We start from the raw sequence: 26,491 nt of genomic DNA, 5'->3' as shown, positions 1-26,491 counted from the left end.
GTGGGGCGAGCAACGCGATCGGTGGGGCCTTTAAAAATCACCATTATGAATTCTGCAGCAGTAGTTTCTGCTGAATCAACAGCCAGCAGAAAGCAAGAGGGTTCAGCAAGCTGAGCTTTGCCAAGAGGTGAAATTGTCGTCTCTCCCTCTCTCCCAGCGTGTTCTGACATAAGCCTTAGTGCTGTGCGGGCAGGGAGAGAAAGTCAGCAGGTGGAATCTCATTCTTCCTTTTGTGTGTGAATAGAGAGTAGAGGCATTTTTTCCCCCAATGCCAAAACTTTTGCATTTTTGCTTTCATTTTCTACCTGTAGGCCTTTTATCCTTAGCCACTCCTACAAAGTGTTGCCTTATCACATTGTAATATCCATGCGAGAAAATGTATGTGGAAGTTCTTTAGAAAAAGGTTGCAAGTTGTATTAATTTAAGATTATTATTCTTGGATGCTAACATTTCTGTAATATTTAATCAAATCAAAAGACTACTAGAGAAATGTGATGGGGGAGTAAAATAGTTCAAACTCTGAAATAAATAAAAAGACACACACACATCTGGGGGTAAAGGTGGCATCTTCTATAAACATCCCTGGAAGTTCTAGATAGAAGGAATGCCCAGTGCTATTGAAAGTATATTCTCAATTTGCCATCATTTTTGGAGAGCATCAAGCCCAGTATGCCCATGGTGCTAGACAGATAAAGCAGAGTTGTAAGCTCTGGCCTCCAGGAGCTTAGAGATGGATTTTAAAATGTGCAGTCCATCTCTCTCCTATCCAGAGCACCATACTTACCGATTCTTTTTCTGTGCATGATGGCAACCTGATTGTAAGACGTTCTCCCTCAATCTTAGTGCTTTGTCACTGACTCAGTGACTTGATAGCATATGACTAACTCTGTATCTAAGCATGTCATCCAAGAGAGAAGCTGGCCTTGAATCTGTTGGCTTTGGGGGGTAAATTTCTTTCTGTTTGTAACCACAAAGAAAGAAAGCTGCCTTCGTGTTTTCTTGTATATTACATTATGCAGGCAAGAGAAACTTAGCAAGCTGAGAAAATGCCCAGAGTGGAGCTATGTGTTTAGGAGTGTCAACTGTGAAGTGAAGAAATCAGTTTAAAATGGCATTCTTTTATTGTTTTCAGGGCCCTGGATATTACCTTTGTTCTTATTTTATTCCATTTTGAAAACTCTGATTCTGGATAGAATATCTAGGTTCATGTAGTAAAAAATTAGATATGAGTTTATAGCAATGAGCTTTCTGGCATGTGAGAATCAACCTCTCAGATTTCTTTCTCTTTCTCAAACACATACACATACTAAACACACTTAAAACTAACAAACCTTTATTTCACAGAAGCTTCCAGGTTTTAAAATCTGATCTTAGAGAAGGTGTGGAAAGAAAAGGAAAAGAGAACTTAAACGATGTAAATACCAGAAGTTAGATAGAGCAAGAAGTTCCCTATGGTTTTGACCTATTCGTTTCAGGGAAGATTCATGCAATTTTATTGCCAGAGGGGGAAGAGTCCTGGTTCTTCCAATGAATACCTTAAGAAGTGTTAGTATACCTCGAAACAGCACCAGATCAAAAGACTCTTTGTTAAAATTATCCTCACTGGGGACTTGCCCCACAAGTTTTCTTCCCCCTTATTAACTTATACCCACTTACTGGGTGGGGAATTAGCTTCTAGCTCCTTCTATAGATCTTGCTTTTCTGTTTCCTTTAATATTTCTACATTTTCCTCCTACCTGCTCAGTTATGTCAGATTGTTCTTTTTTCCCTCCAAAATATCTCCTTCACATGTATTTCTGAATTTTTCTTCCGTTCGTTCAGATCATTGCACATTCCAGTGTTCTATTTAAAGCTGAAAGGTTTTTGCTGTGTAGTTAGTGTGAAGGACTCTAAACTCAATTTGCATTGTAAGTGGTGGCTGCAGGCAAGTTCATCCAGCTAAGAGCAATGCAAATGCTAAAGGACACTTTCACCCAAGCTCCTCTCTCTCAGTCTCTCTCTCTCTCTCTCTGTATCTCTCAAAAGAATGCATGATGTGCATTTAATAAATAAATTTCCTAGGACTTTTTTTTTTTAATTCTGAGCATGAAAGTTACTGCCCTCCCCTACCTTTCCCTATCTTTCCTCTTCTTTTAAAGTTAACATCTTTGAACATCTTCTATGTTCCAAGCACTGTGCTGAGCTCTTCATGTATGGCATTTCAATATATCTAAACCCTGTTAAATGGATGTTGTCGTTTCCATTTTCAAAGAAGGTAACTGATGCAACTGAGGACTGGAGATGTTACTAATTTGCCAAAAGTCACACATTCAATGGAAAACCTTGTCTTCAAACTCAAGCCAGTGTCTGAAGGCTAGGTTTTCCCACTAGGAAATTCTGCACTGCTTCATTTTCCTTTAGCTTCCAATCAGCTCTTATTATGGGAAAGATTGCAATGATTTTATCTTGACGTGTAAGCTGTGTTGCCATCAGGCATAAAATCCTTTGCAGGGAGAATATGAAGTGTGTATATGGGGTTATATAGAGGAAGGGCCTTGGGTGGGGTTGAAATTTCCCACAAAAATAAAGTCAACACAATGATTTGATTATTTATTTATTTATTTATTTTTAAGATATGGAAATCCAGGATTCCTAACCAGGGATTCATCTCTCAAATCTCTCTATATGTGGGTTTCCTGCTATATTTTTAGGCTTCAGTTAGAGCCAAGTAAAACCCTGTCTCCGTTATAGCAGCCTGTGAGTTTTCTAGATTAATCTTCTACTTTCAAATGGGGCCACAGATAGACTGAATATTCTACATAGATGGGGTATTTTAAAATAACTGCCCTGTCCTCAGTTTCCTTAGCTGGAAAGTGGGAATAACAATAGAACCTATGCCAAAGAAAAATCATTTGATGCAGAGAAAGCACTCAAGCACTTGGGATATGCCTAGTACAAAGCCCACCCTTAATTCATTATAGTTGTTATTATTACTTAATATACTTGCTGGTTATATTCTGGCAACAAGTGGGGTCCATCTTCCCTCAGAAGCCTTTTTAAAAAAACTGTCTTGTTTATACATATTAAAGGAAGAACAAGTTTACTATTACAAGTAGCTCCTTTCAATTATTGATTCAGTCTGCCTTTAATTCTTTCAACAAATATTGCAGAGGTGATACAGGATGTTCCAATACAGACAAGGTCTCTGTCTTCATGGATCTTTGAATCTAGCAGAGGAGACAGTATTAGACAAATAATTTTGCAAATAAATGTATAGTTACCAATTGTGATAAGTGATATTTAGGAAAGGCAGAAGATGCTTGGGGGGGGTCATAAGGTAGAAAGGTGAATCTAATTTAGATCGGGAGTTCAAGGACAGCCTCTCAGACAGCTGAAGCTGTGAACTAAAGGATGAATCTGCAATTAACAAGACCTGAAAGCGTTTTAGGTAGAAGAGACAACAAGTACAATAGCCCAGAGCGATACAATAGCCTAACTGATCCAAGGAATGGAAAGGTGACTATGGCTAGGAGCAGAGAAAAGAGTGATAAAAATGAGACTGGAGTCTGCAGTTCATTTTGGAATGTACCAAAAGCAAGAAAGATTAATGCTAAGATACAGGGATGGGTAAATGGATAGACATATGATAAATCAAGTATAAAATGTTAATCACTGGCAGGTTGTGGTGGTGCATGCCTGTAATCCCAGCTACTCAGGAGGCTGAGGCAGGAGAATCACTTGAACCCAGGAGGCAGAGGTTGCAATGAGCCGAGATCACACCACTACACTCTAGTCTGGGTGACAGAGCGAGACTCTGTCTCAAAAAAAAAAAAAAAAAAAGTTAATGACTAAATCAAGGTGGTAGGTCTATGGATAATCACTGTAATTTTTTTCCACTTTGCAGTCTGTTTGAGTTTTCATAATAAAATGTTGGGGAAAAAAAGACTGGAGAAGTATTCAGGGACCAGATCACATCAACCCTTGTTGACCACAAGGAGTTTGGACTCTATCCAAAGATGAATGAAAAGTCATTAAGGGAGAAGGAAACATGATCAGATTTGTTTTTCTAGAAGCTTAGTCTGGCTGCTATGTAGGGGTTAGAGAGCCAGGCATGTAATGAAAAAGAATGAAAGTTGGGAGATAATTAGGGGGTCATGGTGTGTTCCAGGATGGTGTCAGCAGTAGAGATGGAGAGAATTAGATGGATTTAAGATACATAATAGAAAAAGAATGCATTACACTTACTTGATATGATTGGGTGCAGATAGAGAAGGTGATGTCAAGGATGACTCCCAGAATTTTGCCATGAAAATGGATGCGTAATGGGGCTCATCACTGAAAGCGGAAACAGACTTTGAAAACTGATTAGTTTGAGAAGACAGTGAGACATCTAGTTTCACAGTGAGACTTGCAAGTAGGCAATTGTATTTCTGGGTCTGAAGCTCAAGAGAAAGACCTGGACTAGATAATAAATTTTAGATTAAACATCACCAGCATATTAAAGGTACTTAAAACTGTATGAATAGATGAGATGCCTCAGATAAGAGCATTTCAGGGCAAAACGAACCAATGAGTGAGAAAGTACAAGGAAGTGGATCTTGGCTTGGTATGAAGAAATTGTAGCAAAAAAGTACCTCACAATAGAATAGGGCCTTGGTAAGTATAACTAACCACACACTGATATTATTCAAGTAATACTATAATATATGGCCATTTCTCAGCAATGTGGTAGGATAAGAAGAGTCCAGTCTTGGATGAGTTCAGTTTAGAGCGTCTCCAAACTTAAAATCTGAGTGATTTGTGAAATACATTAGGTTTTTAGGGCCACAGAAAATAAAAGTGAGGAAGTAAAGGTTTTTCCTCCATCCTCCATTCCACATAAACTCAAGAAAGAGGGAACCTATGATGAATAAAGCTGGGAAAGTACATGAGAATGGCTTTTGATGTGAAGATGCTGGGAAGGCATTGAAAAAATAAAAGGGGGTAGTGTCATATGATGGAAAGCTGCCTCATAGTTCCTTAAGTTGCTTTGGTATTTGTATGCAAATGCCAGATCAGAATGCTATTTCCAATGCATATGGATGAATGTTTGAGCTCTCCACTGTTCTCAGAGAAACCTGAAATGCAAGGTGAGAAGTAGCTGCCTTACACTACTGTAAATGACCTTTCTGGGGATGGGAAATGTTCTGCTACTAAACATAATAACCAGAAAGCATTGAAAATCACTAGAAAGTGTTCATTATTAGCATCCAGGTCCCCAGGGGCAATCCCAAGCCCTTTATGAGTGCTGGTCAGAAATGTACCAATGATCCTGGGGTGAATAATATTAGGCCAGTCCTGTCAAAATATTGATAATGCCCAATGAAAATAGCACAGCTGTAGACTGACATTCCTAGACTTTGGCATTTGCATTTAAGAAGAAATAAGGGTCCAATTTAGACACTTAGCTGAGGGAAGGAAACTAAGGTATCATGAGTACTGTCTATTCCAGGCATTTTCCTAGGTATTTCTTATGTTTACTCATTTAATCTCTTTCATCAACCCAGAGAGAACGGTTGCATTAACCCCATTTTTAAAATAAGAAATTTCGAGGTACAGAGAACCAAAGGAACTTGCATAACAAACACACATGTATTACAAACATACTCACTTGTAAGTGGCATAACCAGATTAGAGCCCATGACTCTGTGGATTCTAGGCACATGTTCTTTGCCTACCCATGCTGCTCAGGATCTTTTGGGGAAATGCAAGTTTTGCTCCACCCTCCACATATATCCCGTTGGTGCCTACTCGGTGCTGCTGAATTTACTTGATCCATCTTCTCCTAGCACAGCAGTGCACATCTCTGGGCCTTTTCCATTATCCCACAGGGAGGGAGCTGAATTCTCCAACCTAGTAACAGAATCCTTAGCTGACTTACTCCTGTAGATTTCTTCTGTTCTATAATAAGAAAAGAAAAAAAGTGTTTATGGAATTGAGCAACGAAGATGTGAGAACTAAACAAAAAACTGGAGTTTTTTGAATAGCCTTCTCCATGTCACTCATCCCCGATGTAGGACAGTAAGCATGCAGCTCCCGGGCTGAGTTGAGATGATCCCACTGGGCCATCTAGGCACCCCCTCTCCCCAGCTCATGACAACTCATATAGTTGCCTGGGCCACAGCAAGAGGAGTATGACAGAGGCAGCTGTGGGATGGCAGATGTCCTTTTGCACACAAATATGTGGATGTCTGAGGCCTCACTTTGGCCAGAGTGGCTCTCCACCTGGTTCTCCTCATCTTCCATTAATAAGAAGATGATTTTGCTTTCACCCAACTTGTCATCTTTACCACCAAATTTCCTTCTTTTGCCTCTCCAATAGAAGTCTAGAATCAGGCTGAATGTCAGCTCCAATACAACTATATCACAGAAAGCACAGATTATTTTTATAAGTTCACTAGGAACTTTGTCAGAAATAACCCAGGAACCTTTGAGTTCTACTCCAAGTTCACTGTGGAAAGAGTTAATAGTGGGAAATATTAATAGTTAATGTTCATAGTTTTCTTTGGAGAAAGGGTCATCCTGGGTAGTGGGAAGGGGTGTGTGCATGTATAGGGGGAAGTCAGACTTTCACTTCTGTGCTTTAGAGGTAAAAGACTTGATCGCTTACAACAAATGTTAAATGAAGGAGGGGTCTGTGTGTAAGGGGAAAAATGATGTGTGGAGTTTAGGAATCTAGTGGGGCCCCTATGAACAGGATTTAACCTGAGAAGGATGGGGTCTTTTGGACAGAGTGTGCCGAAGAGTACCTTACTTGTGGGAGGATGTGTTTCAGGTATACTGGCCTTTGTGCTTGGTGTATTAGTCAGCTCAGACTGCATTTAAAAGAACGCCACATACTGAGTTGCCTAAACAAAAGAAATTTTGTTTTCTCACATTCCTGGGGTCGAGAATTCCAAGATCAAGGTGCCAGCAGGGTTGGTTTCTAGTGACTTCTCTCTTCCCATGTATAGCCAACTTCTTGCTGGGTCCTTATATGGCCTTTCTCCTGTGTGCAAGTGTGAAAAGAGATAGAGCAATCCCTGGCATTTCTTTTCTTCTTGTAAGGGCACTAGCCCCATAAGACCTTATCCTTATGACCTCATTTAATCTTAATTATCTCCTTAAAGGACCTATCTCCAAATACAGTCACACTAGGAGGTAGGGCTTCGACATTTACATTGAGGTGAAGGGGGGTACAATTTGATCCATAATATTAGGGAACTGAAAACCTCCTCCATCAAGCATTGCTTATCACACCGGTATGGATCCTTGTTAAGTAATGAACCTGAAGTGGTCACAGAATGGCAGGCCGCCTCCTCCACTTAATGTAGAAGCATCAGCTTGGTGTCCCTCTACAGACACACAAGGGTGTAGAGGCTGGCAAAGCTGTAAATGTCTCTAATAGAAAATATTGCAGCAAGATGCTGCTGAGAGTTCCCAGGTGGTCTAAAAGATAGAACTTGGGTCCCTAAGTACAAAATACCACCAGGAAGGACCTTACCACAGTGGGAGAGCCACACAGGAAACTCAGTGAGACTAACATTACTCATGTAGCTTTGTTGAAGTCAGGTTAGGGCTAGAGACACTCAAGTTGGGAGGTCTGTTGGTTCACTCCAACTGCATTATTGTAATTCACATTTCCCTCTGCCTTTATGTTTTTATTTATAAGTCAAATAATACTACATTCTTTCTTACTTAAAAGGATTCAAGCATGATAAGTAGATAAAGCATGAGTCACCCTCCATCCCATGCCCATCCCACTTTCCTATCCAAAGGTTGCCATTATCAGTAGTGGGTAGACTTCCTCAGAGCCATCTTTCTATTCATGCATTTAAATATACATGTATAGATATATAGTTGGGGAGGATGTTTGCATAAATGAGTACACACTGCCTGTTTTATCTGCAATTTGTTTGTTCTTCTACTAGTAATATGTCTTCAAGATTTTTCCGTATCAGAACACCTACATCTGTCTCATGCCTTTTAATGGTTGCACAGTGCTCCATAGTATGACAGTACCACAGTTTATTTAGTAGTTCTCTGTGGATAGAAAATTGTTTCCAGCTTTTATATTACATAAGATGCCGCAGTGATTATGTGTATATGTGTTTTTGTTTAAATGTTCTCCTTCCTGATTTTATTATCTTTAAAGCTGAGATGACAGTTCCCATTTCTTAGCAAAACGACAAGAAAAAATTAGAAATCTCTGGTATTCTATTTGTTTTCTGTGTAACTGTGGATCAGTAATGTGAACTAAAGAACCTGAATTTCCTAATGCAGAGAATGAGAATACCTGACCTACCTATTTATATGTGCCCAGTACTGTGTCTCCCAAAACCATTGTGAATTTGAATGTTAATAATAATGACTGCTGGTAGTTATGGAGGGCTTTCTGTGTGCCAGTACAGGTTTTGAGCCTTAAAATATTTTTCTCATGTAATCCAATTTAATTGTATAGGCTGATACTGTTCTTATCCCCCTTTAAATGAAAAGTTAAAGCAAAATAATATGATGACTAGTCCATTGTGACACAACGGTGAGTAAAACAGAAGTCACATCCAGGTCTGTCTGATTCCAAACCCTGTATTCTTAAACTTGGCAAAAATTCATCACAATGTAGTAAATGAACACCTGTTTAAAAGAACAGTTATGATGTTGATAGAGAAAAGATGATTCATTTTTCTAAAAAATATTCTTCTGAATCAATCAATACAAGGGTCCAATTTCTACCAAGGATTTGAAAATGAACTGGGGGAAAATGGAAAGTCAATACACTATCGTAAACAGTAATGTGGAATGCACGTCAGAAGACCTGGGTAGGATTCCAGTCCTGCTACCATAATTTGTCACTTCTACTCTCTGGGCTTCAGTTTCCTAATCTACTATAATGAGGTTGAAGATAGGGGAGGGAAGGCATGCTTTCTACAGTAGGCTTTTCTGACTCTTAAGTTTCTATGAGGCATCATTTCTGTATTTGTGATCATCTAGGTCTCTTTGGTATGTTCTATGTTCAACTCAGGGGTAAGACTGGGAAAACACAGCCATAGGCTTTAAATGACCCCAGAAATTCCAGGTCTGGCTGTACTTCCTGGGTCAAATCATCCTTCTGGCAAGAAGGCTCTGGTGCAGCCAAGAGGCAGAGCCAGAAAGAGAAACTTCTCTTTGCCAAAAGCTGCTGCAGATGGAGGAGCCAGTCTGTCTGGGCAGCCATGACTTTGAGAGGAGCCATTTGGCAAAGTTGTTGGCAGGAGTTGCCTTGCAGCATGAATGCTGGAGACAGTCCTGGGCTGGAGTGAATCAGGGATGCAGCAAAGGTGGCTGGTGGAACAAATAACCATCTGGTGAGCAGGGTGCTGCTCATCTTGCCACACTGATGGGGAAGAACAAGTGCCAATCAATGAGGTTAAGCTCTCAATGACATGATCTGACAGGCACAATAGAATTTCTCTCCTGCTATTTTATACTCCATGGAGCGGGTTATAAACTCCAAGGGAACGTAATTTTTTCAGAAACCAGGAAGGCCCCAATTTCTTCCACTATTATAAAATGGGAAAGAAAATTTAACAATTCAAACAAAAATTATTTATTGCCAAGTGCTATGTAGGATGTGCTGGGGCATATGGTGAATTATGACTATTGTCTTGTTCTCAAACATCTTTCCATCTATTTGGGCAGGTGACACTCAGTCCTTCTCAAAACATAATTAACCACAGAAGCCAGGGTGCGTGAAACTGTGTCCTGTTTATCTCTCTATTATTATGTGGTAGCTGAGGTGGTGGAATCAGAGCCCACCTGGCTCTAGACACACCTCTGGCTATGCTAGTTCTGTGGCCTTGGGCAGGTCACTTCATTTTGCTGAGGGTTTTCTTGCCTACAAAAATATGGCAGGGGATGAGGCAACATGTTATTATTTATATGTGATAAATAAATAAATACAAAAGAATCCCTCTCTACTCCATGCATTTGGGACCAATAGTTGACAGTCAACTTGAAAAGTTAAGGCAAGGAGTTACAAAAAATAATATGCCATTTAAATTTATTAATTTCAATGAAAGGCCAGATGAAGAATCAAGGCCTTACCTTTGAGTATGGATTTGGTGATTGGGGTTGTAATATTTTCTTGCATGAACCGTACCCCAAATGACAAAGACCATGTCCAATTTTGATTTCCTTAAGGTTGAACAAGACCATAGATATCACAGAAGCAATCTTACTACAGAATCCTTCTAGATTCTTCTAATTGTTTCCCGATTTTTATATCTCCTACTTTTAATTTGATGATTCTTTGTCAAGTCTTTTGAAATTCTTCAACTGATTTTTCATATGAAACAACATCCTTTTTTTTACACTATTCTTCTTATCACCTTCCGTGATATTTAATTAAATAACAAGTATAACTGGTATCAGGAGACTTGGAAACAAACACAAATGACTCTTAGTAAATATGCAACTCAACCTGAAGGAGCAGAAGTGTGCCTATGTACCAGAGATTAGCCTATTGAATGAGCTTTGAGTACTTATAAAGGATGTTGTAGGCCTGTGTTACAGAAAGAATGGAAGGTACTTTTTCTTCTTGGAGTGTCAGCTACTTGGAGGTCTGTTAAAAGGACTTCTGCTGTAATTATGATGATGAGGAAGAGCCACTATATACTGAGTGCTTGCAATGTAGCAGGAATTGGGTTAAGTATTCTGGATGTACTCTATGTTATATACTACGTATTATGTATCTATGGTATACTACATATGTATATATTATATAGATGCCTGTGTGTGCATATATATGTGTGTGTGTATATGTATGTATCTGTGTGTGTGTGTGTGTGTGTATATATAATTTAATCTTCACAACAACCATCAAAAGTATGTACAATTAGAGCTAAATTGGGTGAGACTTTAGATCTTATTCACCATTGTTTATCCATCTCCTAGTATAGTGTCTGGTGAAAAAGCACTCATTACACACTTATGGAGTGAAAGAGAAAATAGATTTCTAATTTACTGATGATAAAACTGAGGCTTAGAGAATTTGTGTCATTTTTCCCAGTATCAATCAGCAGATCCAGGACTTGAATGCAGGTATGTCTGACATAAAAATATATGTTCTTAAGAGCAAACTGAGGTACAATACAATAATTTTCTGTACAAAGTTCTTGGACATATACTTTGGATCTCATATTGCCTACGAATATCCTAATAGAATGAAACTTTGGTATTATCTCCATTTTGTAAAAATGTGTCAATATTCTAGAACAGCGATCAGTAAACTTTTCCTGTAGAGGGTCAGATAATAAATATTTTAGGCTTTGCTAAGCATACAGCCTTTGTCCCAGCTACTCAATTCTTCCATTGTAGTATGTGGGCATGATTGTATTCTAGTGAAACTCTATTTACAAAATCAAGGAGTAGCCTGTAGACCATCATTTGCTGACCCCCACTCTAGAAAAGTACTGGGAACCTAGTAGAGGTCCAAACAGTGTTAATCTTCCAAGTGAGTGGCTGCAGTAAGTGCTAGAGGGAAGCTCACCTCACCAGTAGTGGTTAAGTGGGAAGGTAGGGCCTTGGTGGGATGCTGGCAGGTAGAGAGGGGTGGCAATGGCTTTCCTCATTGGAGGCAGAGTCTTGTGGGATGCTAGGAGGCAAAAGTATGCAAGGAAGATGGCATGTTGTTTTAACAAGTGAGCTGGAGATTAGAGATGTAACAGAATGTTTGACAGCTCATTAGAGTCCTCAAACATAGCCATATCCCTTCTAATCAGTGTCTGTCCAATAGTTCACTCAGCAGTTATTTTAAAAATATTAATTATATATTAGGCACTATGCTAAAAATCCTAGGTATAAAATTTTAAAAAATTAAATGTAGACCCTGCTCTCACAGACCTTGCATTCTATTGGGAATAGATACATTAAAAAAACACATGTAAATATGAATATGAAACCTGTTAAAGGAGAAGGAAGAGATCCTCTAAGAGAATAAAGTACATGTTCATTGATGAAAATTTTGACTGTACAGAAAAGTCTAAAAGAGAAAATCAAATTTCCTTCTAGCTATGCCAGAGACAATCATTATAAACGTTTTTGATGTGCTATATTTCCTTCCAGGCTCACTCAATGTGTGTGTGTGTGTGTATGTGTGTGTGTGTATGTGTGTGTGAGAGATGAATGGAGAATGCTAGAATTATATGCAAAACAGCATCCTATATAGGGTTTATTTGTTTGCTTTTGCCCCAAATGCAAACTGTTAGCATTTTCTATAATATTCTATAGTTGAACCACAATTTTGCCAGTCACCTAATAATGAAAGTTTAGGTTATTTTCAATATTTGCTATAATAATTCTGAAATATGTAAATAATATATCTGGTTATGTTATAGAGTCAACACCATGTCTTTGGTTATGTTTTAGAACAAGTTTCTAAAAGTAGCTTACTGGGTTAAATGGTATAAACAATTATGTTTCTAGATGATAGGAATAAATTATCTTCTAAAATGGCTATCCCAAGGAATACCTTTGTAATTACTATAGGCGTTTTCTACTTTTGTTCTATGCATATTTTGCTTCCACCTCACATTGTCACAAATTTTCAAGGTGCTTAAGTTTATCCTAGGGAAGTTACGTGGGGTGAAGATCAGAAAAAAATTCATAAAGATACAGCCATTGAATTTTAATTTGATCCCATTGCCCTTCTACCCCCCAAAGCTCCAGGTACTTGGACCCTTTCTGAGAGGAGTGGCAGGCTCAGTTCTCAGCCTCTGCCATTAAGCACATGGGTGAGTAGTTTGTTCCCTGGGATTCAGTTGCCCACCTATGTTAAATAAAATTACTTTTATGGTTCCAGGGCATCATTTGTAGATGAGTATATGGAACCTGGTGACCCAGAAATGTTAATTTTCTTCAAACTGGTGAGTAGGTAACTTCAAAGAATGATTGCCCCAGTATGACAACCAGGATGGTTGTTTAATGAGCTAGTCTCTCATGGGGTGCAAATTTGACATTTCTGAAAACTGTGCTAACTTTTTTTTTTTTGGTTAATACTATGTGTGGTTGAATGCAATTTGAACCCAGGCAAATCTGAGAAAAATTAGACTTTAACTATCATTGACTTGAGACTTCCAGACATCTCTAGTCTTCTCCCAAAACTGGCACTATCATTTAATCTAAATGAAAAGTGCAGATCTTATAAGTTACCACTGTAGTTAACATTCTATAGTTGAACCATAATTTTACCAGCCACCTAATGATGGAAGTTTAGATTATTTCCAATATTGCTGTAATAATTGTGAAATAGATAAATAATAGCATGACTCTAAGTCATGTCTTTGGTTATTTTTTAGAACAAGTTTCTAAAGGCAGGATTACTGGATTAAATGGTATGAACGATTATGTTTCTAGATGATAGGAATAAATATGCCCTTCTGAAATCTCTGTCCCAAGGAATAGCTTTGTAATTGCTATGATCCTTTTCCACTTTTGTTCTATCCATATTTTCAGTGAGTGACTTTTAGTCAAAGTATATTGGCTGTCTGCATTTCAGCAGTCTTTGGGGATTACAGTTGGGAGTCAGTTTGAAATCTCAATTCATTTGGCCTGAGTATTTATTTAGAACATTGTTCCTCTCTGAAGTGTCTTGGGGTATTGAAAAAAAAATTAAGCTCTTTGAGGCATTCTTTAATTTTAAAAAGTTTATACAATATTTTAAAAATTATACACAGGGTAAGCACATAAAATTTAAAGGATGGACGGATGGATGGATGATTGGGCAGTTTAATGGATAAATATTTGTGGTGGTTAGTAGGTGACCCAGTTGCCTTCTCAGAGGACTAAAAGTGTTAAAGCATCTTCTAGAAACTCCAAGTTTCAGTGGAGATTTGGGGGTGCAATATTAAAATCTACTTTTCATCCTCTTCCTCTTCTGTCTTGGAGCCAAGTGTAGGTGGGATTAATTAGAGTAGCACAGATCCGTAGGGACATGATTCCTGGAATTCATTAATGGTGCTAGTTTAAAAGGAGAAGATACGACAAGCAGAGAAGAGCTTCCCTAGAACCCTGAACTATCAGAAGAGATTAGGACAGTTTAGTGCTTCCAGCTGACATCTCCTGCAATGACTAATTTCTAATCCCTTTTCCCATTCTGTAGGATTAGCCTGGGTGAAACTGACATACTATGTTTTAGAAGTCAGGGCCCTCTGGTCACTTAATACGATACAGAGGGAAATTTTGGGTGCAGTTCCATTTGTGAACAAGATATATTTTTCTATAGGTTCTCTGACCCCTCGTGGGGTCAGAGATCAAAAACTTGCTAAGCACCCACCAGGACCTGAAAATCTCTGTGCACTGTGGAAAAAAGGAAAAAAAAAAAAAAGCAAAAGCAGTCTGATTATCGTATTGTACTTCAGCTGCCAACATGCTTACTCAGTCCTTAAGCTTCCTCAGCACAATTGGAGATGGAAATTTTCTGATCAGAATTTTCCTATAAAGTCTTAGAAACTTGGATTTGTGGCCCACTATGGCAAGCCAGTTTTTTTTTTTTTTTTTTTTTTTTTTTTAATTCTTTTTTTTTCAATTACTTGACAAGCAGGTCGCTTTGAGTCATCACATGAATGGCCTTGATGTAGACCGTTGGCAACTGACTGAAAAGGCAAAAAGAAAAAAAAATTCCTTTCTTTGACCCTTTAAGATTAGTCTGTCACGTTTTCTCCTGTGCATTATAACCTTCATGTTTTCCTTCCTGTCCTCCTCGCATCTTCTAAGTCTCTCACTAACGATCTCCAAAGCATGAGATATGGCTTGTGCTGGGCCTGACCTACTCCAGGTATTCCTGTTCATGCCTCTCTGTGTGCTGTTCCCCTCCCTGGTACCTACTTCCTCCGGTACTACAAGGCCTGCTCCAGTCCACTTTTCCTGTGAGTTTTTCCTGAATTCTCAAGTTCTTTGGATCCCACGCGTGCCTATGGAGCATATAGATATTATCCCCATTTACGAATGTGGCAACTGAGGTTCCAAGTTCGATACCTAGACTAAGGACATAGATCTGCACATCATTCCCAACAAGCATACCACTCCAGGAGACAGTGACCACATCTTTCCCTCCTAGTGTACCATACAAAGGACAGTGGCGTTCTTGGCACACAAGTGTTAGTAAATGGTTTTTGAATTTGATTCACATTTGAAGTAGATTAATAGCATTAGGACAGCAAGCCAGTTACATATTCTTCTTGGGAGTTTAGACTTGCAGGTCTCTCCGAACAGGTAAAGCAGTCCTTCCTACCCCAAGCTCAATTTAAAGGTGCAGGGAGGGCCGGGCGCGGTGGCTCAAGCTGTAATCCCGCACTTTGGGAGCGACACGGGCGGATCACGGAGGTTCAGGGATCGAGCCATCCTGGCTAACACGGTGAAACCCCGGTCTTCTACTAAACATACGCGAAAAACAGCCACGGGGGTGGCGAGCGCCTTAGTCCCAGACTACTCAGGAGGCTGGGAGGAGAATGGCATAACCGGGATGCGGGCTTGCGTGAGCTGAGATCCGGCACTTGCATCCAGGCCGGCGGGACAGAGTGAGATCTGTCTCAAAAAAAAAAAAAAAAAAAAGAAAAAAAAAGAAGATGCCGGAGAGATGTCAAAAGATGTGATCTTGGATTTCTGCAATCACTTAGAAACTGTACTGGCTAATTAAGATCATAATTGATGATTTGTTCTTTCATTCACTTATGTATGTGTGTGTCCTTTCATTATTTAACCATTCAGCAGGTATTTACTGAGCAAATGAATCTTCATTCATATTACATGCTAATATCAATAAGAAAAATTGTGTGAAAGTTTATTAATATTGGCTATGAGGGGGATGAAAGCAGCGAACCAAAAAAAAAGAAGAAACGCCGTATTTTAAAGAAAGTCAAAGGTAGCTTCATCCATGATAAAAGGGTGTGTAAAGTATGATTTCTGTTATATAAAATTTTATTTGCATAGATAAAGAATTACATGGAAAATGGCTACAAAATGTATTGATAGCTCAGGCTGATGAAATTTTAAGTAACTTCTACTGTTTTTATATTTTCTATAATGTATGACAGTTTTAAATAAATATATACATTGTTTATGTAATAAAAACAATAAGGCTGCCATTGTGGTGAGAAGCAATTCATGGAGTGTCTACTATGTGACTAGTCTCTGGGATTCAATGTAGTGAATATTCACCTGAATTCTTCCTTTTACTTTGAAGACACATTAATAATTCTTCAAATAAAAATCAGTTTGACGGCCAGGTGCAGTGGCTCACACCTGTAATCCCAGCACTTTGGGAGGCCGAGGTGGGTGAATCACGAGGTCAGGAGATGGGGACTATCCTGGCTAACACGGTGAAACCCCTTCTCTACTAAAAATATAAAAAATTAGCCAGGCGTGGTGGCGGGCGCCTGTAGTCCCAGCTACTTGGGAGGCTGAGGCAGGAGAATGGCGTGAACCCGGGAGGTGGAGGCAGCAGTGAGCCGAGATCGAGCCACTGCACTCCAGCCTGGGCGACCGAGCGAGACTCTGTCTCAAAAAAAAAAAAAAAAAAAAAAAAAAATCGGTTTGAATGCTGGAAGAGGAGTGATAAGTGAACACTGACTGTCAGATTCTATAGTAAGAATCCTTTTTAAGGTCTCTCACCTGGAGATCTGGGTGAAAGGGCTTTGGCAATGAGCCTGACCCTTAGGTTTATAGCCCCTTTGGTCCTTACGTCTTGGCTGGAACAAGAAAGGTAAGACGATATCTCTTACTTCAGTCAATCATTTTATAAGGGGGACTAAGCAATGGTCTGGATGAGTCAGTGAAAATCAATTGCAATGATGGAAAACCCATCTAAGAAAAAATGTCCTAGAGCCAGTGGGTCAGAGCCAGCCCCTCTGCACACGAAAGATTTCAGTCTGTGTTTATTGACACAGAGGGTGGTTTTAATTACCCTGAAGGAATTTCTGGCATGTTTTGCCAAAGCCAGTTTTAAAATGTTTAATCAGTGGATTAGTGACTATCAGACCTACTGGAGAGGTCTGCGCATGGGGCAGCTGGGCAAGTGTAGTGTATTGCAATGAGGCTGTTAGTGACAGAGTATGGGAACATTTTGCCAGAGAAACATGGGAGAATACTACCATCCACTCATGAGACGGTCTTGGCTTTAGAAAGTGTGGTGTGTTTTCTGTGTCAAAGGCTTGGTTTCCTTCCTTGGTTTCATGATCTAAGCAACCTCATGACCTCTGTTTTTGGTATATTGAAAAGGGAACGTGGGTAAGATGGTTTAGAGCCAGAGTTTGAGTGATTAATCAATCAGTTCAAGCCACAACTAGCAACTTGAAAGAGTGAATATGTTTTTCTAAATTTGATAGGCCCAGGGAGAATGTATACTTAAAATAGGATGATTGCTTTTGTTTTACCTGTTTGTGTGGACCTATAAAACATTTCAAGATGAGAGCTATAAAAGGAAAAGCAGAATGGTGGTGTCACACCACAAAGCAATTTTAATCTGCCAGATACCTTGAGAGGAAACCATAGTCCAAGATAAAGGTAAAATCACTAGAAAAAAAAAATTGTTTTCCTGATTGTTGTGTCTTTGCTCTTATATCTTTTGGTTGAATCTCTCCAATAAGATGTAAAAATACTTAATAGTGCTAAATACCATATTTTCTTCATCTCTCCAAGGTAAACTTCAGATAGAATTTCTCTTTTTTCCTTACACAAAACTGTCTTTCATACTACCTCCTTTCCCTGATGTTTTAATCTACAGATAGGCCACGTTCTACTCTCTAATGTAGATAAGCAAGAGACTTGGCACCTTGAAATTTGAATAGAAACCCAAAGGCATCTTTGGTACATTGAGCCCATGTTGTTGAGCTGCTATTTATATCCTGTTCATTTACATGGTGGTTTGGTGATATTCCTTGTTGCTTTCACAGAAAGGTTTCTCAGGCTATTTCATACCAACATGAACTTATCTGAGGGGTTTGCCAAGTTTACTGGCTCTTGACTCCTTCTTTTTATAAAACTTTTATTTTAGGTTTAGAAGTACATGTGCAGGATTGTTAGATAAGTTGCATGTCACAGGGGTTTGCAACATGCAGATTATTTGGTTACCCAGGTAATATTTTACTCTCTCTTAACCATCAAAACAACTGATCAAATAGTTCACTTGTCTTTGGCACTGCTGATAGTTTTCAACTCTAAAGAATTCCCCCTTCCTCTGGCTTTTAAATTAGTTCATCAGTAAACCAACTTCACCAAACAGGTTGATACATTAGCAGCTAAATATTAGGCAAGGAAGGAGTTATATAAAGTAGTAATGCCATCTTGTACTTGTGGAGGGGTTTGTGTTTCTGCAAAGTATTTTCACAGCTCTTGTTTACTCTGCACAGCAAACATAAAGAGTAAATTTCCTTTCTTCTCATTTTCTCAGTGAGAAAACTGAGATCCAGTGGAGTTAATCAACTTGCCTATGATCACATGCCTAGTTTATGGTGGAGAAAAGACTGAGGTTTAGAGACTGATTCATAAAACCTAGCTCTTTCTGGGATATCAGAATATGAGATAAATCAATAAACTCCTAACTAGATGAAATCTTACAGTCTTGGAAAAAAGTGCATCTGCTTGCTGACTCTCTGTAAGGCATTGACCACTAACATTTTTAGCACACATTTCTTTGGGTGGAACAGCTTGGTGTGCCTTACACCTTTGATTTTGGGGCTTAGGCAGGGTTGTGTCTCATTCCTAAAGTCACTCATTGTTACTCTTGCCAAGTGGAAGAGTCTCTGGAACCACATTACTGGACAGTGGTGCAAGCCTTAAAGCGCTAGGGTTTGGTGATAATAAAGACATAGAAAAGCCAATGGATTTAGTTCTATGTCATGGCTGTATATTGCACCCAAATATCTAACTCACAGATATCTACCATTTGGAATCAGCAAGAAAATAGGTAAGAAAAACAATGGATTGATCATCACCAACACGATTCTGATCCCCAGAAACTAACATAAGGACAGAAAAGCAACATTTACTGAGTATTATGTGTATTTTTTGCCTCATTTCCATTTTATTATGTAAGCAGTGAAATCTTTGATAAAAAGATGGGCTCATTACTTAAATCCTCTTACTGCAGTTAACCCTATGTAAAGTTAAGACAATAGTAGTAACTACCTTCCATGGTTGTTGTGAGGATTAAGTGAGATAATACTTGTATATGGCTAGTTCAGTCCCTGACACAGATTAAGCATTCAATGAGTAGTTGGTTGTTTTTAGTAGTTTTAGATGACTTAAGTGGTCATAAGCATTATTTGCAATGGACCATATGCACTTTTATGCTCCCAACCCTAGAGTTTAGAATAATGTGAAAAAAAGTAGTCAAGAAAACAGACTCTGGAGATGACTCGGTTTGTATCCTGGCCCCATCACTTACTAGTTCTAGGGCAAGTTTTTTAACCTCTCTAAGCTCAGGTGCCTCATCTGTGAATTGAAGATAACAGCACTTAACCTCATAAGGCTATTGTAAGTATTAAAAGTAACAGTGCCTGTAATGTGCTCAGGACAGTCCCAGGAACATAGTAGGTAGTAATTGCTAAATAATATTAGGCTGTATTTTCATTAATATTAGTACACTTATGTATATACCTTAAGATATTACTGTTGGAAGACAGTTGTTTTGATAACAAAACAGAGGACAAATAAGTTAATACACTAACCTTAATCTTTGATCCAGTATCAGTACTGGCTGGTGGTGATTTGATCTCCTTTAAATAACAAACATAATCTGTTAGGTTGGATTCTTGTGTCAATCTAAACAAACTGCTGCCTTTTTCTGAATATGAAATGAAGCATTGAGGAAAATAAAATTCATTATCTGCTGCATGCACCATCAGGATATTTAAGGATAATAACTTTAAGATACTAAAAAATTAACAATAATGGATTAATTATGATCCTTTTTTTCTATATTAGTGGTATGTTGAAGCTTTCCATTAAGGCCTTTTTTTTTTTAATCTTACATGTTTATTTTGAATATTTCTTCTTATATTACCTTGTTCATAGCTTCTCATAGGGTATAACCTCTTAACTTCTGAACTCTTGCGGAGAAAGGAGGCCATTTCTAATGAGTGAGGTGACTTGCTCCTGCTCCTGAATAGTTCCTATTGCATAAAAGTTGTTCTGCACCAGAGCATTCTCTCTTTCACCCACTGCTCCTAGCCCTGCACCCTAAAACCTTACCCCAAACGCTGAGTATCCTGTCCACAGGACCCCGCTTTGGCTATATGAAGCCAGCCCTCCTTACCACTACAGCCTCTTCAAAACTCCCTAGATGCCATACAGCAGCTGTTTTCAAACTTTAACGTGCATTAGAACCACCTGACGTGTTTGTTAAAGACACACTTCCAGGCTCCACCCCGTCAAGCTTAGAATAGGTCTGTAGGCCTGTGAGTTTGATTTTTTTCAGTTTCCCAGGTAATCCTACTGTTGCTGATGATGATCACGAGCAACACTTTGAGACCCATGGCTCTACGTCTGTCTTCTCAAGTGAGAAGACAGTTCATTTCAGGTCGATGGGGCTGAGGCAAGGGAGCTTTTACAGTGTTGATTGTGTTACCTTGTTAGCCTGGATTTTGACAGGCCAGGAGCAAACTCTCCCAAAGAGATGGTAGGGGGTATGTGGAGAGTGTGTAAATGCACCTGTATGTTACCAAAAGTTGAAGCATCGCTACCTCCTGGAGTCTGGATCTGAACCCCATGTTTGTCATAGGAGCCAAGGGAGAACCCAAGACAGAGAATAGTGGCACAATAATGAAGCATGAATTATCCAGATGAAAACACCTATGGAAATAAAGGTATTCATATTATTATTTATACCTACTCTTCTTGATAAAGTAGCAGTATAGAAGTGTTAAATAGTTCCAATCGCTTAAAAGTTGTTCCATGGGACACAAATAAGTTAATTTACATTTTTAAAATAGTTATTGTACATAGGAAGCATAATTTGATTTATTGTTTTAAGAACAAGAGCATATTTTGACCAAATGTACATGGGGATGATACATTATAACTGGTTATAAAATTACCAGGAGAGAGAGTGTTGGCTAAACAAGAATAGAGCCTGCTTTATTGATGTTAGGTTTGTCGAATAAACTAGAGAACAAGGTAAATATATTAACTGCTCAAACAAAGAAAAAGAGCTTTTGGGGTCAAGAGGCAAAGAAAGACAATATGGGCATCTTACTTTGAATATAACGAAAAATAAAAGTATCACTGAACGGGTAATTTCCAATGAGAAAATAGATCTAGAAATCACTGTGTAGGAAAAACAACTTCTCACCTGTATCAAATATTCTAAAGTCCTTTCATTATTAACTCCTAAGTAGTTACACTTGATTTGGATGAAGTAGCACGGAGGCTTCTGCTAGGCTTTTTTATTCATTTCTCGATACAGTGTGTGGTGAGGCTTTAGCTTTACAGCCTCCACATTTGGCTATATTTTGTGGTAATGGAAAATAAAATTTAATACAAAAGAACTGTATTTTGATTTAAGAAAAAGAATCATCAGAGATTCTCTTTAGAGGTGGAGTTTGTAACAGAGTTTGTATGAACCCTGAGACAGATCAAAGAGTATAACATTTAGAAGAGAAGAGCTCCCTTTAATAAAAGGAACGAAGGGGGAAAAAGGCTCTAGATAAATATTTTATCAGAGCTAATGAAATTTAAAAGGTGGTCACAGATCAAAAGGGAAGAAAACAAAAGCAGGTATGTGTGTATGTGTATGTATATTGTGTATGTGTATGCATATATGTTTGTGAATATTCTCCATCAGACTACGGATAAAGATGTGTGAGGCATTTGTGTCCTAAGGGAACTATGCAATGTTAGCATTATACATTTGTACAGACTCCATGCAGGTGATATTTCTTAATGTGTTTTTATATAAAATAATAAAAGAGCAGGGTTTGTTTTTAAATAATGTTGGTGATGTGAGGTAGAGTTCAGCTCTTCCCTTGCTATTGAAAAATTACCTTTTGCTGTCTGGTTCAGTTGAATAAAAGGCTTATATCTGTTGTAATTTCAATGTATGATTTTTTTTTTCATTCCTACCAACTAAGTAACACTTTCAGTGCATTTTAATATAATATTGATTGGGTGGGGGTTTGAGTTTTATTTGGTTTGCCCTTGATGATGTTGCTTTAATGAGATGAAACTGAATAGCTTTGTGTAGATTTCCCTGGAGCTTCCAACTTTTATGCCCCTTATTCTTCCTCCAAGATGGAGGGAGAAAAAAGTAGTTTGTTATTTGGTCAAATTTTATGACTTGTGTTATATCAGACTCAAAATTTCTAAAAACATAAAAACTGTGAGAGACAGTTCAGATTCCGAATTTTAAGAGTTTATGGTGAAGAATAGCCAGGATAAATATCTGCTTTTCACTGTGCCTCATCAAGTCCAAATGTTTCTGAAAAATCCCTTCAAAGTACAAAGATAGTGCCCTTCTCCAAATTTTGAGGGTTGGTGACTATATAAACATATGCACAGCTTAGTGATAAGTGTGAGGTACAAGGTGAGTGTGTGTGTATACACACATGTCTGTGTTTTAATAGAACGTTAAGAGTCACTTCAAGGTGTCATTTTCACAAGTTTAGTTCCTTTCTTCAGAAATTGAATCTATTAGAATCTGAGATAGCCTTGATGAAAAGAGGTTGGTCAATATGTACAAATACACGGTTAGATAAAAGGTATAAATTCTAATGTTTGATAGAGTACATGACTGCAGTTAGCAACAATGTATTGCATATTTCAAAGAAGCTAGAAGAGAGAATTTGAAATGTTTCCAACACATAGAAATAATAAATTCTCAAGGTGATCGATAACCCAAATACTATAACTTGATCATTATACATTCTATGCGTGTAATAAAATATCACGTGTACCCCATAAATATGTAACATATTATGTATTTTAAAAATTGCCTTGAATTTTGACATGAGATAGTGATTATTTAAGAGCAGTATAAGACATGAAGCCGTGTAGGGCTCTCGCTGATTTTCTAAAATCCGTTCCAGTGCAAAATAATAATTTAATGTGTGTCAGCAGATTGGTAATAAAGAGTCTGGCATCTGTCCTTTTACTTATTAAGTATTTATTGTGCACTTACTATGTGTCTGATGCTGTACTCGGCACTGGGGATGCAAAGGTTTAGTATATAGACCTGGTCTCTACTGTTAAAGAACTTGTGGTTTAGTAGGGGACACATGCAGGACAACAGGCAATTGTAATGCAGAATGAGAGGTTCTCTGATGAAGGAAGCACAAGGGACTGTGAAATGACATAAGAAGGGCTCATGAGGAAGCAGATGGCTAAACTGAGACCTGAAGGCTGAGGAGGAGGGAAGAAGAATGAAAAGTATTCCAAGCAGGGAGAGTGGTAGTCAAGACGATGGTTAGTCCCACCTCAGTTGTTTAGTAATTGGGTGACTTTAGGAAAAAGTCTGTCTTATTTTATTTTCTTTATCATTCTGTGGGAGATGGAGATGGTGGCCATAGTGGATACTGCTGCTGGTGGAAAAAAAATGATAGCAGTTAATATTTATTGAGCACTAATTATGTGCCATGTAGTGTACTAAGCCCTTTCCATGCATTAGTTACCTAATTAGGGTTTTGAAATCACCTTTTGAGGTAGGCACCATTATTATCTGTTTCACAGATAAGCAAAGAGAGGCTCAGAAAGGTTAAGAAACTTGCTCAAAGTCACCTTATTAGCAGTAGAAAAGCCAGGATTTGAAAACAGACAAGTTTAACTTAGAACCTGTGTTTTGCACTATTACTATACTATTCATAATCTAACTTTCATAAGCTGATGAAAGATGAGCAGAATAATGGATTGAAAGGACTTTTTAAACTACATGGAACTCTATACTATCATTACGCATTTTAAACTGGGGCATGAATCACGTGGTTGGTAGCTAGTCCAGAATAAAAAGTAAAAATGATTGCAGCAATATGTGGGCTGCCATTTCTTGATTTGTTAGCAATGCCTCTAATTCTATGGCCTCAACACAATAGTAGTCAAAAGTGGCAATTCCTAGGGGACATTTTTTGAAGCAACAAAACATTAGATAAGATGGACCATGGGTTTGCTCCTAAATGGCAACTGCTATGTTAGAAAGTTCTCAAACATTCCTGAGATCTTTAATCTCTGTTAATCACTCCATGCCCCTCTGTGACTGCTCAGCAATAAAAAATGAAATGGAGGCTTGGCAATTATCTAATTCCTTTGAAGACTCTTGCCTCTTAATGTGGATAATCCAAAGCTCCAATTGCACTTTAAAAAATTCTAGATTACCAGGTTCATTCAGGTATACATACCCTCTACTCTGCCTCCACTTTTTTGCCAAATAGACCTTTTTCCTGTCACTTCTATGTTTCTGATAATTCCCAGTGTGCTCCCTGCATTTATCTGGACTCTAATCAGCCATTGTATTGTGAACTTAGGACCGTCTGTACAGTTGTCCCGTAAGCAGGTCCATGTTGCTGGCCAACACATTAGCAGTTTGGGAATTGTTGAGAATGTTTGGAGAGAGGTGGTCACACAATCTTTTGGCACAAAGAGCATGTCTCCACTACAAAGGCAAAGACTGGTTCTACAGTAGGTGGAACCACAGTGAATCAAAACAATGAATTCTTCTGCATCATAGTTCAAGTCCAGAGGCTAATTGTTAATTTCAGTTCTGCTCATGGCCTGATAACAGGGCTTTCCTTTCGGAAACTTGACTGAGCTAGTGTGAAAGGCAAGACTGTTATTCAGATATACTAGTGAAATGCAAACAGTTTCACATATTAATGGTCACTAATGACCTGTAGTCAGGCTATGATTTGTTAGGTTAAAAACAAAGGCACAATTAGTTTATTTGTTCAGGAGTGTAAACAGAGGGCTTTGTCAATCTGCAGATTGTTCTTCTCCATTGGAGACAGTAGGCTGGAGCATTCCTCTTGAGCTGTGGCATTTGAGGACTGCATTTTCTTATCTTGAGATTCTCCCAGCTTCCTGTCCCTTCATAAGCCTGCAGCCTTAATCAAAAGGGAATGGAGAGGATGCTGTTATTGGTCCCCTTTCTCTGTGGCTTTGCTTTTTGATAAGTGAACCACTTTAATTTTAATTTTTTTCTTTCAGTTCCACTCTGGTCTCATGCTTCAAATAGCTAATTTTCTGAAGCATCGCCATTTCTTCAGCAAACATTTAACACATAATTGAGATCAAATTATGCTCCAAACACTATCCTAGACCTCAAGATTTTTAATGATTATCCAGAGAGTACTGACCCCATCTGCAAAATTTACAACTTTTCCATAGGTGTTGTAAGATTTCCTGTACCACTAACTACTACTTGTAAGCTTATCACTAAAAAAAAATGAAGAATCTCTTGAAATGAAACAGCTGCTCTGTTGAGCTATGCATCTTAGAGAGCAAGGCACTTTGATCTTTTGGGGTGCATCAAAGCTGACAATAGAGATTTTGAGGGATTATGGTGACTCCTTAGAAAAAGTATACCTTGTGTGTTGCCTACACTTATTTAATTTGAGAAAGTGAGTATATTTCAATTCTTAAAGGAAACCGTGGCATTAAAACAGAAAATTATTTAATCCTTCATCAAATAAAAAGAAAAGACTCTGATCCACCTAGTACCACGAAGCAATAATGATGCAGGTTATCCCAGTGAGGCATTTGGATCACTTAAAATCATGATGAAGCAATGATTATGCCTATTATCTATTTTAATAAATGTAAATTGCTGTGGAGAAACAAACCATTTTATGCCACTTGAATCCTTTTCAAGGAAGCCTGAATCCTTTTTGCATGGCTTAGATGTATTACTGTCATTTTCCCTTCACTAGGTTGAATAAAAGCACTTAAATCAGAACTTTGTTAGTGCACCCTCTTGTACTGTTTGCCCTAATAAATTGTTGTGATTTTAGTCTTTGAAATCCATATTTTGTAACATTTGCAAATTTATCTGTAGTCCCTTCCAGAATTGAGATTATGGGGTAAATTCAATAGTAAGTCAACATGTACATTATATGTGCCAAGCACTAGGGATACAGCAGTGGAACATGGAACTCACGTGGAACATGATCTCTTTCCTTGTTAGCACTAATAGCAATCAGCAGTCATTTTATTTACTCATTTGTGTGTTGGTTATCCTCTCTTATTGAAGGGGAGCACCTGTCTCTTGACTAGTATGTATCCCAGGTTCTAACACAGTGCTTGGAATCTAGTAAATATGCTCAGTATATACTTGTTGAATGTTGAATGAAATCCAGGCCCAATGGTGGGAGCTTGAAAGCCAGTAGTAGCATTTGGGATATTGTGAAATAAAGCAAAATTACTTGATAAACAGATCTCTGAGGGACAGAATTAGGAGATGATTGGCACCATTGTGAACCTTTATTGCATGAGATTGTTTCTTCATGTCCTCTTATGTCCACTTCTAGGTAATACTGAG

The 26,491-nt window shown here is 38.3% G+C and overlaps 1 protein-coding gene across 14 annotated transcripts in view; it reads left to right on the top strand.

Moving 5' to 3' along the window:
• Positions 1–26,491, top strand: part of PPP2R2B (protein phosphatase 2 regulatory subunit Bbeta) — a 493,312-nt gene that overhangs the window by 209,781 nt on the left and 257,040 nt on the right. For 5 of the 14 annotated variants that reach the window (XM_017872337.1, XM_017872327.1, XM_017872332.1 and 2 more), the window contains one exon: positions 20,753–20,837. The exons of 8 other annotated variants lie outside the window; for them this stretch is intronic. In XM_017872337.1, the coding sequence (XP_017727826.1) occupies positions 20,801–20,837 (37 nt within the window). In that variant the 5' untranslated portion in view covers positions 20,753–20,800. Of the gene's footprint in view, positions 1–12,835; positions 12,900–20,752; positions 20,838–26,491 lie in introns of all 14 variants that reach the window. One more of the 14 variants, XM_017872348.1, reaches the window with a different exon arrangement.

Source organism: Rhinopithecus bieti, unplaced genomic scaffold (assembly GCF_001698545.2).
Source record: "Rhinopithecus bieti isolate Rb0 unplaced genomic scaffold, ASM169854v2 scaffold_757, whole genome shotgun sequence".
Taxonomy (NCBI): Eukaryota; Metazoa; Chordata; class Mammalia; order Primates; family Cercopithecidae; genus Rhinopithecus; species Rhinopithecus bieti.
This window is presented reverse-complemented; position numbering and strand designations above follow the sequence as displayed.